The sequence below is a fragment of the Myotis davidii genome, unplaced genomic scaffold (assembly GCF_000327345.1).
Source record: "Myotis davidii unplaced genomic scaffold, ASM32734v1 scaffold9, whole genome shotgun sequence".
Taxonomy (NCBI): Eukaryota; Metazoa; Chordata; class Mammalia; order Chiroptera; family Vespertilionidae; genus Myotis; species Myotis davidii.
The window spans coordinates 206,962-222,299 of record NW_006299435.1 but is presented as its reverse complement, the minus strand read 5'-3'; the positions used below and the strand labels follow the sequence as shown (position 1 = coordinate 222,299).

Below are 15,338 nucleotides of genomic sequence, written 5' to 3'. Positions count from 1 at the left end.
CTCATGGCACATCTCAATTTGGACTAGGCTCATCTCAAGTCCGTAGTGGCCACACATGGCTAATGGTTACTGACCTGGACAGCACAGCCCTAGAGGCAGATCTGACCTGCTTTCCTCTGTGGCTCCCAGCATATCTCTGCTGCTTTGCTCACACTATCTCCTCATTCCTTTCAAGAACCCTTTCTCCCCTTCAGGCCCAGAGAGAACCCTCTACCTTCTGAGGAGTCCTCCCCAGGCCACTGTGCTCCCATCAGCTCTGCATCGGTATTTTAGGCAGCAGTCAGGTGGACCTTGGAGCATCTTTCCTCTTATTGTCTTCAGCAACTATTTTCCTTATTATTTACTGTTTCATACTTATGGAGCAGCTCCCAAATTAGACAGCAAGGACCCCAGGGGCATGACAACATCTTAAATTCTCTGTGGTTGTTAGTCCAAAACCTGCCACACGGTACTCACATATTTGGGGATTGATACAAAAAAAATGCTCAGCTCAATTTCTCACATGATGAAGTGACTAATGAAATCACTGGAGTGTGACACTGGCACAGTCCCACAGAGATTTCTATACACTCAATGCTAATTAATACTCATCCAACGCTACCCTCTGTGCCAGTACTAAAGGATTAACATATGCCAACTCAGCTAAGCCCTGTAAGAACCCCATGGCCAGATTCTATGATCATCTCCATTATCCAGATGAGGAAACGGAGGCAAAGAGATCATATAACTTGCACAAGGTCACACACATAGGTAGCAGAGCTGGGATTCAAACTCATTCTGGCTCAAAAGTCCAAGCTCTTAATTGTCACATTATGTTGCCTTTCCGTCCAGAGCAGTCACAAGGTATTTTTTTATACCCTGAATATCAGTATGTAGCCTAAGAATCAAAGGCATTGACTGATCACACTCTCAGCCAGGGTATTTCCTTACAGGAAAAGAATTAAGTTAATTCTGAAAATGTAAACAGAAGTAAATAATAGAGAGACATGAAATTCCTGGTCCCAGAGGATGTTGCTCATAAATCCTCTCAAAACAGAACACAGTACACTCTTCCTTTCAAAGGGTGTGAATGGGGGGTACTGGCCACAAGTAAGTCTTAACAATCAGGCTGTCCTTTGATTCAGGAGCTCTCCTTCTAGGGAGTTATCCTAAGGAAGCAATTAGGGGTGTCTGCTGAGACTTAACTGTAAGAATGGTCACTACAATATTGTTTACCATAGCAAGCATTAGAAACAACCCAAAACAAGGAGACTGAAAAGAAAAACAAGCCATTTCTACACAGAATAAAATGTACATCTAATGGTAATCTGGGAAACCAGCTCTCGGAATAAAACAAAAAGCATTGATTTGTGGTATCTGGTTATTCTCCTAGTATAAATGCTGCCACCACGACCCATCTCGAGCCCCCAATGGCTTACCAGTCTGCTTTCGGAATCCTGAATGTTTGCCAATCTCAGCCTGAGCTGAGCTGACTCCAGCACTTTACTAAACGCTTCCATAGAAACATCATAGAAGCTGCTCGATGTGTTATGTGAAGTGTATAGCACTGCTATATCATATTGCTGACAATAACGCCCACATAGGAAGAAAGACTAAAGGGATATATTCAGAGTGTTCATGTGGTTCTCTCCATGTTACAGAATTTTATCTTCATTTATCTGTATTTCCAAATGATTTCCCAGCTGATCCTGCTAGGCAGAAAACCGTTAATCAAGGCTCTCTTTCTCGGTTATAATGATTTTAAAATGACCTATCTTTGGAGGCATGTCTCAAAAATAGAAGAGAAATCCCTGGACCTGTTCAGTGAAAGCAACTGGGTGGTTAGAAGCCAACGAAGTGAGAAAATCCCTAATCCACCTAAGAAAGAAAGGGATGAGGAGGTAAAACCTGCGGTTCTCGCCATGCTGCCTCCCCGTCTCCCGAGGAACACATCATACACCTGCAGAGCATAAAGGTGGGAGGCAGGGAGCTGATATGTAAACGCGGGACAAGTGTCAGTCTGTCTATGTAGTCGGATTCTGGTAAGATCTATTTCTTAACCCAGGGCTAATCCTCAGCCCTTCCCACCAAACTTTAACCATTACATCGAATCAATACTAACATGTGTCAAGTTCAAGTCTTGTAACAAAACACTTTGCAGCCATTAAAAATATCCTAAACATGCATCCACGTGGGAAGATGTGCAGAAGAGCAAGTGAAAGCAAGGTATAAAGCAGTAAGTAAAATGTGAACTCGTTTATTTTAAAAGGGCTGGTAAATATATAGAAAAGGATATATATTAAGAGGTTGAGTCATAGCTGTTTCTAGAGAGTTTAGGGTTATGCTATAAAAGTTATGCCTTTATGACCGTTTTGTTTGCCTGCCTTGATTTTTTTTTCTATAGGGAGCATTGTTAGCTTTAAGAGTAATGAGGAAAACAAAATAAAAGCAAAGGAGTCTTAAATGGGAAGAAGGATGCAACAATATCACACACTGGACCCTTGGGGGCTGGAGAGATCAATGAATGTGTAGGTGATTCCTAATCCCTACACCACCCAGACCCACGCCCACCAGGCAAGTGAAAATGAACAGCGAAGGAGGCCTCTCTCTACCACTTCTCCAAGTGAGACTCTGGGGAAGCAGGGAGCCTTCAGTTTTAGATGCTTTCCCTGGAGCTGGGGGAAGGGAGGAGGGACGGAGGGGTGAGTAGAGAGAAGAAAGAAAGAGAACAGAACTAACCAAAGGGGGAAGGAAGCCAGATGGAGAGCTTGTTAAAACAGAGACTGCTGGGTTCCCACGGAGTGCCCGTGTCAGTGGGGCTGAGAATCTGCATTTGTGTTTCTGAAGACCACACTTCGGGAACTTCTGCTCTAGGGAGAGAAGAAGAGGAGGTACAGCCCAGATGACAAACTGAGACCTGAAATCTGTGCAGACGCAGAGTGTCTCCAATTCCTTTGAACAGTGAGACTTGGTTCCCCTTTGGATGGAGATTCTAATGGCGGGAGGGCAGAGATTGGGAGTGTCCTGAGAGCCTGTTACATGCTGGGTCACCAAAGAGAACAAACACATGCCTACAACTAATCTTGCCCCAAGGAAAAGCAGATAAACTGGAAACAAGTTTTAGGAGGTACTGTTTCAATCTAGGGGAGAAGGGGTTTCCTTTCCTGTCCCTTTGAGGGTTTCCTCACTGTAATCTCCAGGAAAGCAAGAATGTGGGACAACCTGTTCTGTAACTCTGGTCTTTGCTCTTTCATCTGCTAAAACCAACCTGGCAGTCTTCTAGCTGCCTCGCAGGTGTAACAGGGCTCCCCTCCTTCCAGGAAGTCCAACACAGGAGGTTCTGTCAAACTCGAAAGTTATGCTCCATATTCACTAAGCAGACTAAGTTGGGCGCCAGACTACCCATGCCCCCAATCTACATGGAATACAGATGATATTTGCCAGCCCTCAGGGAAATGAACAGAACCTTGGGGGCTGTCATAGGCAGCATGTCATGATTTTGTTGTTGTTGTTAATCCTCACCCAAGGATTGATTTTCCATTGATTTTTAGAGAGAGTGGAAGGGAGGGAAGGAGAGGAGAGGTAGAGAGAGGGAGAGGGAGAGGGAGAGGGAGAGGGAGAGGGAGAGGGAGAGGGAGAGAGAGAGAGAGAAACATTAATGTGAGACACATCTATTGGTTGTCTCCTGCACATACTCCCATCAGGGGCAGGGATCTAACCTGCAACCCAGGTATGTGCCGTTGACCAGGAATCAAACCTTTGAACCTTCGGTGCATGGGCCAATGTTCTAACCACTGAGATACACGGGCCACAGTAGGTCATGATTTTTATCTAGGCGAAAACAGCCTGGCCCTGGCAGGGCGACTCAGTTGGTTGGAACCTTGCCATGTACACCAAAAGCTTTCGGGTCAGTATTTGGTCCAGGCATACATGAAAGGCAACCAATTGATTGTTTCTCTCTCTCTCTCCGTTCCTCTCTCTCTCTCGCTCTCGCTCTCTAAAAATCAGTAAAAACATATCCTCCACATATAGGGACCTAGAGAGTATTATGCTAAGTGATATAAGGCAGTCAGAGAAAGACTGGTATTACATGATCTCACTTATATGTGGAATCCAATGAAGAAAAATAAACTAATGAACAAAATTGATCCAGAGATATGGATACATGGAACAGAATGACAAATCACAGAGGAAAGGGGGGCGGTGAGACAAGATTAGCCAAAGAACTTATATGCACATATGCATAACCGATGGTTAGACAATAGTGCATCGTGGCTTTTCTGACGACCCTCGGCAACATCAGAGCGTCACGCACCTCCCTTTTGGCCGCGACTGAACAGCCAACACGGGTTCTCCGCTTTTGCCGCTCTAACTGCCACAATGCCGCGGGCTGTTACCGCCTCCTCCTGTCATGAAGGAACCGCTCATATGAAATCAAATGGTTTCTATAGGCCCCAGGGAGCCACAGGCCCTGGTCCAGGCCCCCAAAGACGGAAGTTCCTGGCGGGAATTGTGGGGTAGGGGGTGCCAATGGGGGGGGGAGGGGACATCTGTAATGCTTTCAACAATAAAGATACATTTTTTTAAAAACCACAACATATCCTCTGGTGAAGATTTTTATAAAAAAGTATAAAAATAATAACCTGAAGACCACACTTTGGGTGGTCTTATGTACCAGCAAAGCTTTGTACATAAAGGGTGTGCAATAAATCTTGGCTGAAATGAACAAAAAAATGGAGCTAAAGTCATGGAGTAAGCAAAGGATAACTGATGTCTTTTCATATATTAGTACCTACATGCTCAGGGTCTGAACTTCAAAGCTGGGGCAGCTGTTCTCCCATTTTTATACCTCACGTTTCCCCTCAGAGAAGAACAACCTAGGGTGCTTAGGGTTCTTTTGCCAGTATCTTCTTTCAAATGCTCCTTTATGTAATATACAGTGATTATAATACTAGATGTGTTCTGATTTCTTTTTTTCCAAAATTGATTTAATCTATATATATAAAAGCCTAAGCGACCAAACGACCAAACTACTTGACCAGTCGCTATGACGTGCACTGACCACCAGAGGGCAGATGCTCAACACAGGAGCTGCCCCCTGGTGGTCAGTGTGTTTCCATAGGAGGAGCACCACTCAGCTGACCTACCCATCTGGATGGCCCACTAGGCCGGCAGCAGCCACTCCTTCCCTCAGTAGTCCTGCAGGTCCAATCTCCAGAGAACAGGCCAGGCACCGACGGACCAGTGCTGCCAGCAGGATCCCAACAGCACGGCCAGTCTCATGGAAGTTGGCCCCAGGTACCGCGGTCGCTTCCCCTCCCTAGACTCTCCGCAAGGAAGAAACAATATAAAAGTGGCAGCCAGGTGGCTTCCTCCAACTGGCCACTATGTCAGCAGGTTGCATCCAGATCCCAGTCCAGCAAGGGCATGTCACCACCGCCCAGAGGGTCGATTTCATCCTGGAGAGGTCCCTACCCACCTTGGGGCAGGCGCCAGACACAAGGCTCATGGCTGGTGCGAGCCCCTGTGGTAGCGCGAGCCTCTCCAGATCAGGACTGACTGGGCACGAGCCTGCAGCAGGCACAGGGGAGCCAGGATGAGCAGGAGGAGGGGCAGGCGGCACTGGACTGCCAGTTTCTGCCCAATCCCTGCACCCATGCTGAGGGACCCCACTCATGCACGAATTCGTGCACTGGACCTCTAGTTTAATATAATAATAAGAAAATCCCTCTCATACTTCTAGATCACAAGCTTTGCTCCCCACAGTGACACCTCCACAGCATTGAGGCACAGCTGACCACAGTTTGAACAAGACCATCACATTGATTAGGGAGTGAGATTGACAGTATTACCACCTAGAGGACCCACACAAAGTTAGTATTGGCTTATGTCTAGTATTACAATTACTGTTACCACCAGCAGTGAACCTTTGTATAACGCTTTATATGCCTAGAGCTATACTAAGTCCTCTACATACATTATCTTAACTAATCCTCACCACAGCCCAACAGTGTCAGCACCATGATCATTCCCCCCCCATCCTCCCCCATAACTAGTGGGGCTGGCAGACAGTCAGCGCATAAACATCTCCCAAGTGAATTAAAACATGGTGTGTTACATAAAAACCAGTGCCCTTCAAAGATGGAATCACAGGAATGCGTTTCATTGATTCATTTCCACCTGAAAGGGTCCACTTCAAGAAAAGGGACAGGAAAGAAAGGGGGAGGGAACTTCTCAATGAAACTGAGCCAGAGGGGAAAACGTAAACAGATATTTATTGACCCCTAGAGTGCCGGGGAGCGAGATAGCACTCCTCCTGTCTTTTGCCAAAAGCGCCGGGAGCGCTTATCAAAGCTTCGAAATGGCGTCCAGTTCTAAGTCTGCTTTTATTAGTGATGATGATATTGCTAAATATGTCAATGTACTAAAGGTTTCCTTAAATTTTTGAATATGTAACTTCATTTACTTGCGATTCATAATTTTTTTCCTAAACTGCTGCAAAATCAGCAAAAATGCCTCGGCAATTTTAGCATAGTTCCTAGGATATTGGTTGGCACTCAAAGGGTTAAGAACATGTGCACGAGCTGCTCGGAAAGAGAGCTCTGCCTTCCGTGGTCTTGGGACAGAACAGCCACTCAAAGCAGATCAGGCGGGTCCAGTTCCAGGCACAGCAGTCTCCCCTCCCTGACCCCCAGAACCACAGATCACCCCAAGTCAGCACTCCCACGCTCCAGGTGGGGACTGCCTCTGCCCCGCCCACCAGGGGGCCAGCCTTCCTCTGCAGAGTGGGAGGAACCACTTGCCCAGGAGGACCACAGTGAGAGGAGGACAGGATGGGGCACAGGAGCAGGGTCCTCGCTCAGAGCCTGCAGCCAAGAGGCTGGTCTGTTTCCTCCTGTATAAAGGAGAAGATCTGTTACATAATCTCTAAGGTGCCTTCTCACTTTCCACAGTTTAGCTCCTCCTGCCTGGGGAGCCCCAGGCTTCTCCTAGGGCCTTCCTTCAGGAAAAGCCAGGCAATTTAGTCGGAAGGAGAGGGCAGGCCAGGCAGCTTCTCACTCACTGACGGATAAGCAGCACTTCAGAAGGACGGTGAGTATTTTCCGGGCAGAAGAGAGCAGCATCAAGATTCTCAAGAGGAATATCAGGAACAGAACAACAATCCTACTCCAGAGCAAGGTGTGCCTGCAATATCGCCCGGCTCAGCAGGGAATCCTGTGTTCACTTGTGTGTTTTTTTACTTTTAAACTCTTTTGCATAAAAACACAGATAGAGCCTGAAATTCTAGCCTTGTATTCCAGGTTAGGCCTTACCGCTGCAGCACCTGGAATCATTGGGGTGCCGTGCCCACAGCATTGTCAGTGATTATGGATCCACAGCTGTGCCAGGGGAGGGACATTCAGTTTCCATTTCCAGCCTCCACCTCACCCCACACACTCCCATTGCTACGAGGTTCCATTCTAACTGGCAGTCAGCGCCGTTCTCTAGGAAATAACTGATATTCCTGCTACCATCCCCAGTCAGAGAACCAGGTATGCCAGAGAAGCAGAGGATTTGGGTGGGGGACAGTATGTGTGGTAATTCTCCCCAGATTATATCCTTGGAAGGCAGAAAAAACCAAGAGATATCTTGGAAAAGCATACACGCTAAATGGTCCATCCAATTTTCATCATGGTAAAGGCAGGTCCTGGAAAACGAAGAAACAACAGGGCATCCATGAAGGTCCCAAGGATTGTGTCCCTTGGGTGGTGAATGAAAGTAAGTGATAGTGAAGGTCACAAGGGCTCCTCTTGGAGGTTACCCACACCTTTGTGAAGGAACTTGGTGTCATGGTTTCACACATTAAATTCCGTTTATCGAATGAGCTGTATTAATTTATGGGCCAAAGAAGAGACAATCACATCAAGTTAATAGGTACTTCTTAGTGATCTGGGAAAAGGTAGGGGGAAAAAAAGAAGTTATAGATGAGAATAACTTGGGGTGCCTTGGGAACTCCTATAACCCTTATCCACACTTCATAACGTCGGAGACAAGCTGGAATCCAACGGCCTTGTGGGTGAGAGAGCCATGGGAATGTGGTTCAGCCTGGGTAAGTCACCACCCTTCCTCTCCTCTGTGATACTCACGTCCTGTCCCCGTCTCAGTGTAAATGGAGACCCATGATGGGCTTGAGATGCAAGGACAATGATACTGCTAAATAAATTCCACACGTGCTGCGGAGGAGCAGGGGAGGGGAGGAGCAGGAAAGATTTCCAAGAAGGGACTTTGGGCCACGTACCCAAATTTAATGACAAGCTGACCAGAAAAATTGAAGGCTCTAAAAATGGCTTCCATCTGGTGAGGTCAGAAAAATCTCTAGGCTCCATGACCGAAGAAGTCACAAATTCCAGTCTGCAACACCCGACTTAGCAACCTCCAGGTGACGTGAAATCCTTTCTGTTACTCTGAAACAAGTAGCTTTTTAAAATTTTAAGATAACTAAAAGAGAACCCAGAACTGACCCACATCATCAGCCTTGAAGGAATGTATAAGAAGCCAAAACAACCCTGAAACTTTCCACAGAGTGTGACATCAGTGATTAATCACCCTTCAGACACATGTCTGCCATTCTCTCACATTTGGCTAGTTTTCACTTCCAAAAAGGCAGTTATAAATGTATTTGTTGTCTTTCTTCCTTCTCACCTGATCTCTATTTCCATCCTACTCTTATTTTTCAGTTTCCTTGCCCTTCAACACCAATTTCAAGGTAGCGAAGAAAGATCACCTTTCGTCAAACCCCTGCACCATACTCATACTCAACAGAAACAAAACCTGGAAGAGAAACACAGATAGTTGCTTTCCTCACTTTTCTGAATCAGACGACAAGCTTACTTAACTTCATTCCATATTTTTCTCAGATACAGTATTTAAAGGTCACACAAGTACATGACTAAGTCCTCAAATCTTACCCTCAACTATTAGTGCTAACAATTACAACCACTTAGGATTCACCAGAGAAAGTCCAGGGTTCCTTACTTAGCTGTGAGTCAAAAATAGCCAGAACATTCCATTGCCCCTCCGTTCCTTTCCCTCAGAGTTTAGACGAAGGTGTCCTTCAATCCTGCCGGACTGGGAGCCAGTTAGTGAAGGCCCCTTGAGTTGGGAACCACTGTGGTGGGTTCTGGCCCATCAGCTTCATAGTGCGGCTCCTGAAGGAGCAGGCAAGATCCCATTTCTCTCCGGGGAGAGAGACCAAATAACCAGCTGCTTTTATTTAAAAGCAAAAGCTGCCTTTCAACTGTATGAAGTTTGAACAACCAGAGAAACGGGTTTGACTGAAGAGGGAGGCAGACCTCCTAGCTGAGATGCCCTCCACTCTCTTCAGCCTCTCAGCCTCTTCCCTGAGCCCTTCTCTGGGATGCAACTGGGTCAACTTTTCTCAGTACAGTCCTGGGGCTCTGGGCAATGTATTCAAACTCAGCACAAGGCCTTATCGTTTCAATCTGCTTCTGAATAGATGTCTGTAGGCTGGGTGGAGACAGAACTGCTTTTTAGGTGAGGGCAGACTGAGGGAGCCCCAGGGGAGTCCCAACCCCTCAGATACCATTGCCCTGCCCAGCCCATGCCAGTGGGTGGCTTCTGAGGGGTGGCTAATCACCTCCCCCACCATCTTCCTCAGATTTGAGCCCCGGTCCTCTCTGTTCACAAGTGTCAGGTCTAAGGAAGAGAAAGGAGGAGAGAGGGAGGTGACAACGCACCCACCTCTGTTACCCTCCTTTCCTTTCAAAGCTGCTTTCAGGGCTCCGGCCTTTGGCTGAGGGTCAATGGTCTCTTCCAGCTCTGCCACAGATTTCCTAGTCCTGCCGGCAGGAGGCAGCCCAGAGTCTCTCTAAGCAGGCTCCCCGCCCCTCCTCGGGCGAAGACAGAGGGATAGCCAGGGCAACTCACAAACAAAGCAGAGTCTGGAGGGACCCCCAGAGAATTAATCAGTAGGGAAGCTGGGCTGCCACACATCTGGAAAAGCGCCCAAGTCTCGGAATTCTGCCTTTGGACAGGAAACGGACTCCCAAGAAACCCTGCTTGGGAACCCTTCGCCATGAAAGCAGAGCAAACCCACCCACTCAGACTCCCTCCGGCTACTTCCTGCGTCCTTGCACCTTTACCACCCTCTTCCTTTAGTTCCCAGCCTTGGTTTCACAAGTCTCTGAACCAGGCTTTGATTCTTTCGAGGGTCCTGGCCCTTTGTGATTGCTTCTGCATCTGCATTCTGGCTTTGAGAGCTGGCTGCCACACCGTTCCTGGCACTTCTAATGCAACGCAGACTGAGAGAATCTAACACTGTGATTCTGAACATTTTTTATTTAATTCGTTTTTGTAGCTTATGTCTGTCTGCTCAGGATGGGGCATATGCACAGAAGACGGTGAAGGGTTATTTGGAAAGCGTATTCATTTATCTCAGAGAGTACGTTCCGTTTGGACTTTGTTAGACAGAATGAGGACAGACACTGGGGCCCTGTAAATGGGGGTGGAGGTGACAGGTCCAATAGATGACACCTAAAAGGGGCAAATGTCAAGTGAGAGGTCATACTCTCACTTCCAACCACACAGAAGCAGTCTCTCCCCTCACCCTCCAAGCTGAGGTGACAGGAGGGCTTGAGGAACATCTGCCAAGGGTCTAGGAAAATCGGACTTCTTTTTCAAGAGAGGCTACAAAATTGATCACTTTCCCTCTGTCCTACATCCCGCCGTCTGGTCTTGCAGGCTGATTGGGGGGAATTCGTTGCTTCCTGCAAGTCTCCTCTACAACATTAAAATTAGCAGAGTAATTAAATACAGTCATACTTGGTTAATTCATGAGATGCAAACCTACTTAGGCCTGCGAAAGCCCAGGCAGAGAAAGGCTGCTCCAGTCCCCAAAGAAAACTGTCACTTGGCAAAAATAGTTGCTAGTGTGGAGACAAGTGTCAAACACATTCCAATAGCTAAGAGTCACCAGTTAATCCGCAGCTCAGATCCATATGTAAATGAGAGCGGGGAAGTGCTACTCCGCCGCCACCCCAACACTCGCGCGGCTCCCAGGGCCCTCTCCCCATCCCCCGCACCCGCACCCCACCCCCCGCGGGCTGGCGGCGGACATCCAAAGTCGCTGATAAGTAACAGTTTGCAAACTGCAGCTCCGCAACCAAGTCAGAACCTCACCGAGAGACTGCGAGCGCCAGCCGCGCGCGTTCTGCCAGGGAAACTGAAATAAACGCGGTTCAGAGCACACTCTCTCCCCTGGCCGCCTCCCCACTACCCACCCCGTTTCCCCCACCGCTCCCTCGCACTCAGCCCTCCCAGTCTTCGGCTAAGAGAAGGTGCCAATGCCGACAGCCACTCACCTCCGCACGGGAAGCAGCAGCAGCACTTAGCCAAGAGCCACCTCAAAGAGGGACCGCGGGTGTAAGCCCGGTCCGAGCCCTTCATGCTGCCGCCCTGCGCTCCAGCATGGCCCGGGCGCCAGCGGCCAGGAAACTTCAGCGCGCGGCCGGCCGGGGAGCCAGCTCCCTCCTTCACGCCCTCCCTCTCCAACCGACGCGGCCGTCCGCGGACTTTCTGGGAGCCTGAGCCACCTTGGGGAGTAGGGGAGGGGCCGGCGAGGGAGGGGCCCGGCGGGGAGGGAGGGCCTAAGGGGGCGGAGTTCCAAAGTCCAGCTGTTTGCTGGAGTCCGAGCCAGCGGGGTGGCCCAGAGCCTTACGCAATACACAAGGGCAATGCCGCCTGTGGCTGCAGGCACAGGGCACGGGTAGGGAGCAGGATCTGTTGGACACACAGCCCCTGGCACAAAACGGGTGCGTCTCCTGTGCAGCTTCCTCTCCTCAAAGGCCACCACGGTCAGCTTTAGCATAAAACACACAACCAGGTGACGCCAAAGACGTGGGACAGGAGCAGATTTAGGATCAAGACTCAAGAATGCTTTTTTTTTTCTCCAACAGGTTCACCCTCACCTTCCCCTCAGCCTTCAGACTTGGACAACTTCCTCTGCATTGAAAACACCCTCCTATCCTTTTTCTTTCCCTCCCTTTTTTTAATTAAATGTTTTTATTAATTTAAGAGAGATGAAGGGAGAGGGACAGAGAGACAGAAACATCAATGATGAGAGAGAATCATGGATTGGCTGTCCCCCTGCCCACCTGCCACCAGATTTCCAGCCCCCAATCCAGGCATGCGCCCTGACAGAGAATCCAATTCCAACCTCCACATTCATGGGTCATGCTCAACCACTGAGCCATACGAGCCCGGCTTTCCCTCTCCTTTTAATATTTCATGTTAATACTACTAACAGTGCCTCACTTTTTTATTGGCTCCGGGCTGTAATGATGTTGTGCGAATGCACTCTGGATTTGGAATCATAAAACCAAAGTTCAAACCTGTTTTGCCACCGACTAGCTGTTTGATCTTAGGCAAGTCACTTCACTCTTTTGACCTTCAATTTAATCATTTAAAAATATTTAATCATTTAAAAAATATTGCTAATGGAATTTTAAAAGACACATCCAAGGAAATACTGTTAGAGAGATGTTGAATAGTTCCAGTTAGTGAAGCCTGCAGAGAAACCTGAGCATCTTATGGTAGAAGACTTCCACCCCCAACCACACCCAGTGGAGCTGCCATTCCCTTATTCTGTTCCATTGATTTCTTCTTTAAATCTTTTTCACATTTCAAGGCCAAGCCCATATTCCCCCTCCTCCCATGGACCACATCAACTGAACCTACCCAGCAATCACACTCTTGGGCATCTCTCCCATTCCTTTGTGTCCAGATTTAGGAAAAAGGGATTGCTAGGAACATACAACACTCATAGAGTACAGAGGGCTCATTCATCAGAAAACAGGGAAGTTTGCTCTAGCCAGCGTGGCTCAGTTGGTTGGAGTGTCATCCTGTACATCAAAAGGCAGCAGGTTTGATTCCGGGTCAGGGCAAATACCCAGGTTGTGGGTTTGATTCCCAGTTAGGGCACATATGGAGCATGTACATATAGGAGGCAACCGATGGATGTTTCTTTCTCTAAAAAAAAAAAAAAATCAATAAAGAAACCAACACAAACAAACAGGAAAGTGAGAGGAAGAAAAAACAGAAGTTTGATCACTGAGGAAACCAATTCCCACCTGAAAGAAAGGCAGCCAAGGGGCAAGACTTGTAGGGATTACCAAGGTAAGGACTTTCTTTCTCAGTTTTAACTGTTTAGACTTGTGCTTATCTATATACATAAAAGCCTAAGTGACTGGTTGACTGAATGACCAGTTGACTGATCGCTATGATGCTCACTGACCATGAGGGGGCAGATGCTCAACACAGGAGCTGCCCCCTGGTGATTAGTGCACTCCCACAACAAGAGTGCCACTCAGCTGACCGATCTGTTTAAGAGGCCTACCAGCCTGATGGCAGCCACTCACTCCTTCAGTAGTCCTGTAGGTCCAATCTCCAGAGAATGGGCCAGGCACCGACAAACCAGCGCTGCTGGCATGATCCCGACAGTGCCACCAACCTCCTGGAAGTTGGCCTCGGGCACCACTGCTGCTTCCCCTCCCTAGACACTCCACAAGGAAGAAACAATATAAAAGTGGCAGCTAGGTAGCTCCTGACAACCAGTGCAAATGTCAGCGGGATAGATCCAGATTCTGGGATGTCAAGGGCATCCCACCACTGCCCAGAGGGCCAATCACATCCCAGCCCCTCCCCCCACCCTCCTTGGGACAGGCACCAGATGCAGGGACTCCTGGGACTGACTGGGCACGAGCCTGAGGCAGGCACAGCGGGGCCAGGATGAGTGGGAGCAGCAGGCAGGAGCTGCAGGCGGTGTTGGACAGGTTTTGGCCCGATCCCTACAGGCCACCCTGGGGCACCCCACCTGTGCATGATTTCATGCATCAGGCCTCTAGTTTATCTATATGTTGCAGCATCTGCCTCACAGTTGGAACACGTAGATGCTCAGTAAATGATAGTAGACAATTTAATGAATAACAATCGCTACCATGTATTGAGCATTTATTTGTGCCAAGCAGTTCCTGATTGCTTTCTATTAATTCATTTGTCTATCCAGTGGTTGGCAAATTCATTAGTCAACAGAGCCAAATATCAACAGTACAACGATTGAAATTTCCTTTGAGAGCCAAATTTTTAAAACTTAAACTATTTAGGTAGGTACATTTTTAGTAACTTAATTAGGGTTCTCCTAAGGCTTAGGAAGAGCCACACTCAAGGGGCCTAAGAGCCGCATGTGGCTCGCGAGCCGCAGTTTGCCGACCATGGGTATACGAAAAACCTTATAAGGTAGGGACCTCTTTTACATCTGAGGAAACAGAATGAATGAACTATGATGAGATTTTGATGGTTTATCTCTAAAAAGTTCCACCTCATAGGCAAAACAAAATCTAAAGTCAAATTCTAACTTCTAGTTCTACCCCTGCCATCCCCCAAGGCCCCCTCCCCCTGCCCCCCGCCAAGAATTACAAAAGAACCGCATTGCTGAGCAGGAGGTGCTCCACATACCAAACAGAGAGATGAAAGTTCAAATTGCTTATGCAACCTGCATCCTGATTCCGGATTCCCTGATCGGCCCATTGGCCCTTCTCATCTTGCCAGCTTGAGTTACTGCAGGATCATAGTTATCCTGGGTTTCAGTTCTGACCCACAGCAACCAGTACTATTGTCTAGTTCTCTCTTCCATATCACCAAAGATAACACCCATTTTGCTGTTCTTTGCAAGCCCAGAACAGAAAATGGCCAGCACCTTCAGTTCTTCTAAAAGTGAATTTTAGCCTTAGCCAGTTTGGCTCAGTGGATAGAGCGTCAGCATGCGGACTGAAGAGTCCTGGATTCCATTCCAGTGAAAGGGGCATACCTCAGTTGCAGGCTCCCGGCCCTGGTTGGGGGCATGTGGAAGGCAACCAATCAGTGTGTCTCTCTCACATAGGTGTTTCTCTCTGTCTCTTCCTCTCCCTTCCACTCTGTCTAAAAGTCAATGGAAAAAATATCCTCGGGTGAGGACTAAAAAATAAGTAAATAAATGAAAAGAAATAAAAGTGAAGTTTATTTGCTTGTGATCCACTGCATGGGGGCTATGATACACAAATGGGTAGATATTTGGTCTACCCACCCAACCCATCTCTTTGGATACTATGTGCCCGGCTCTGTTCTAGGCAGTGGGTATACACTGGTAAGCAAAAACACTCCCAGCCCTTGCAGAGCTGGCCACTAGGACAGACTTTCCATGAACATGAAGGAGAGGGGAATCGACATCAGATGTCTGGCCAAGGTTTCAGTTGGGGGATTTAAGAAAATAAATCCTGTAACCTGCCTGCATCTAGATGTTTTAAGGTGATGTCCTGGGGACAATT

The 15,338-nt window shown here is 47.9% G+C and overlaps 1 protein-coding gene across 1 annotated transcript in view; it reads right to left on the bottom strand.

Annotated features, from left to right (window-relative positions):
- Positions 1-11,565, bottom strand: part of LOC102770915 (kalirin) — a 111,366-nt gene extending 99,801 nt beyond the window's left edge. The window contains exon 1 of the mRNA XM_006775000.2: positions 11,340-11,565. Within this exon, the coding sequence (XP_006775063.1) occupies positions 11,340-11,424 (85 nt within the window). The 5' untranslated portion in view covers positions 11,425-11,565. The remainder of the gene's footprint in view (positions 1-11,339) is intronic.
- Positions 11,566-15,338: the final 3,773 nt, after the last annotated feature.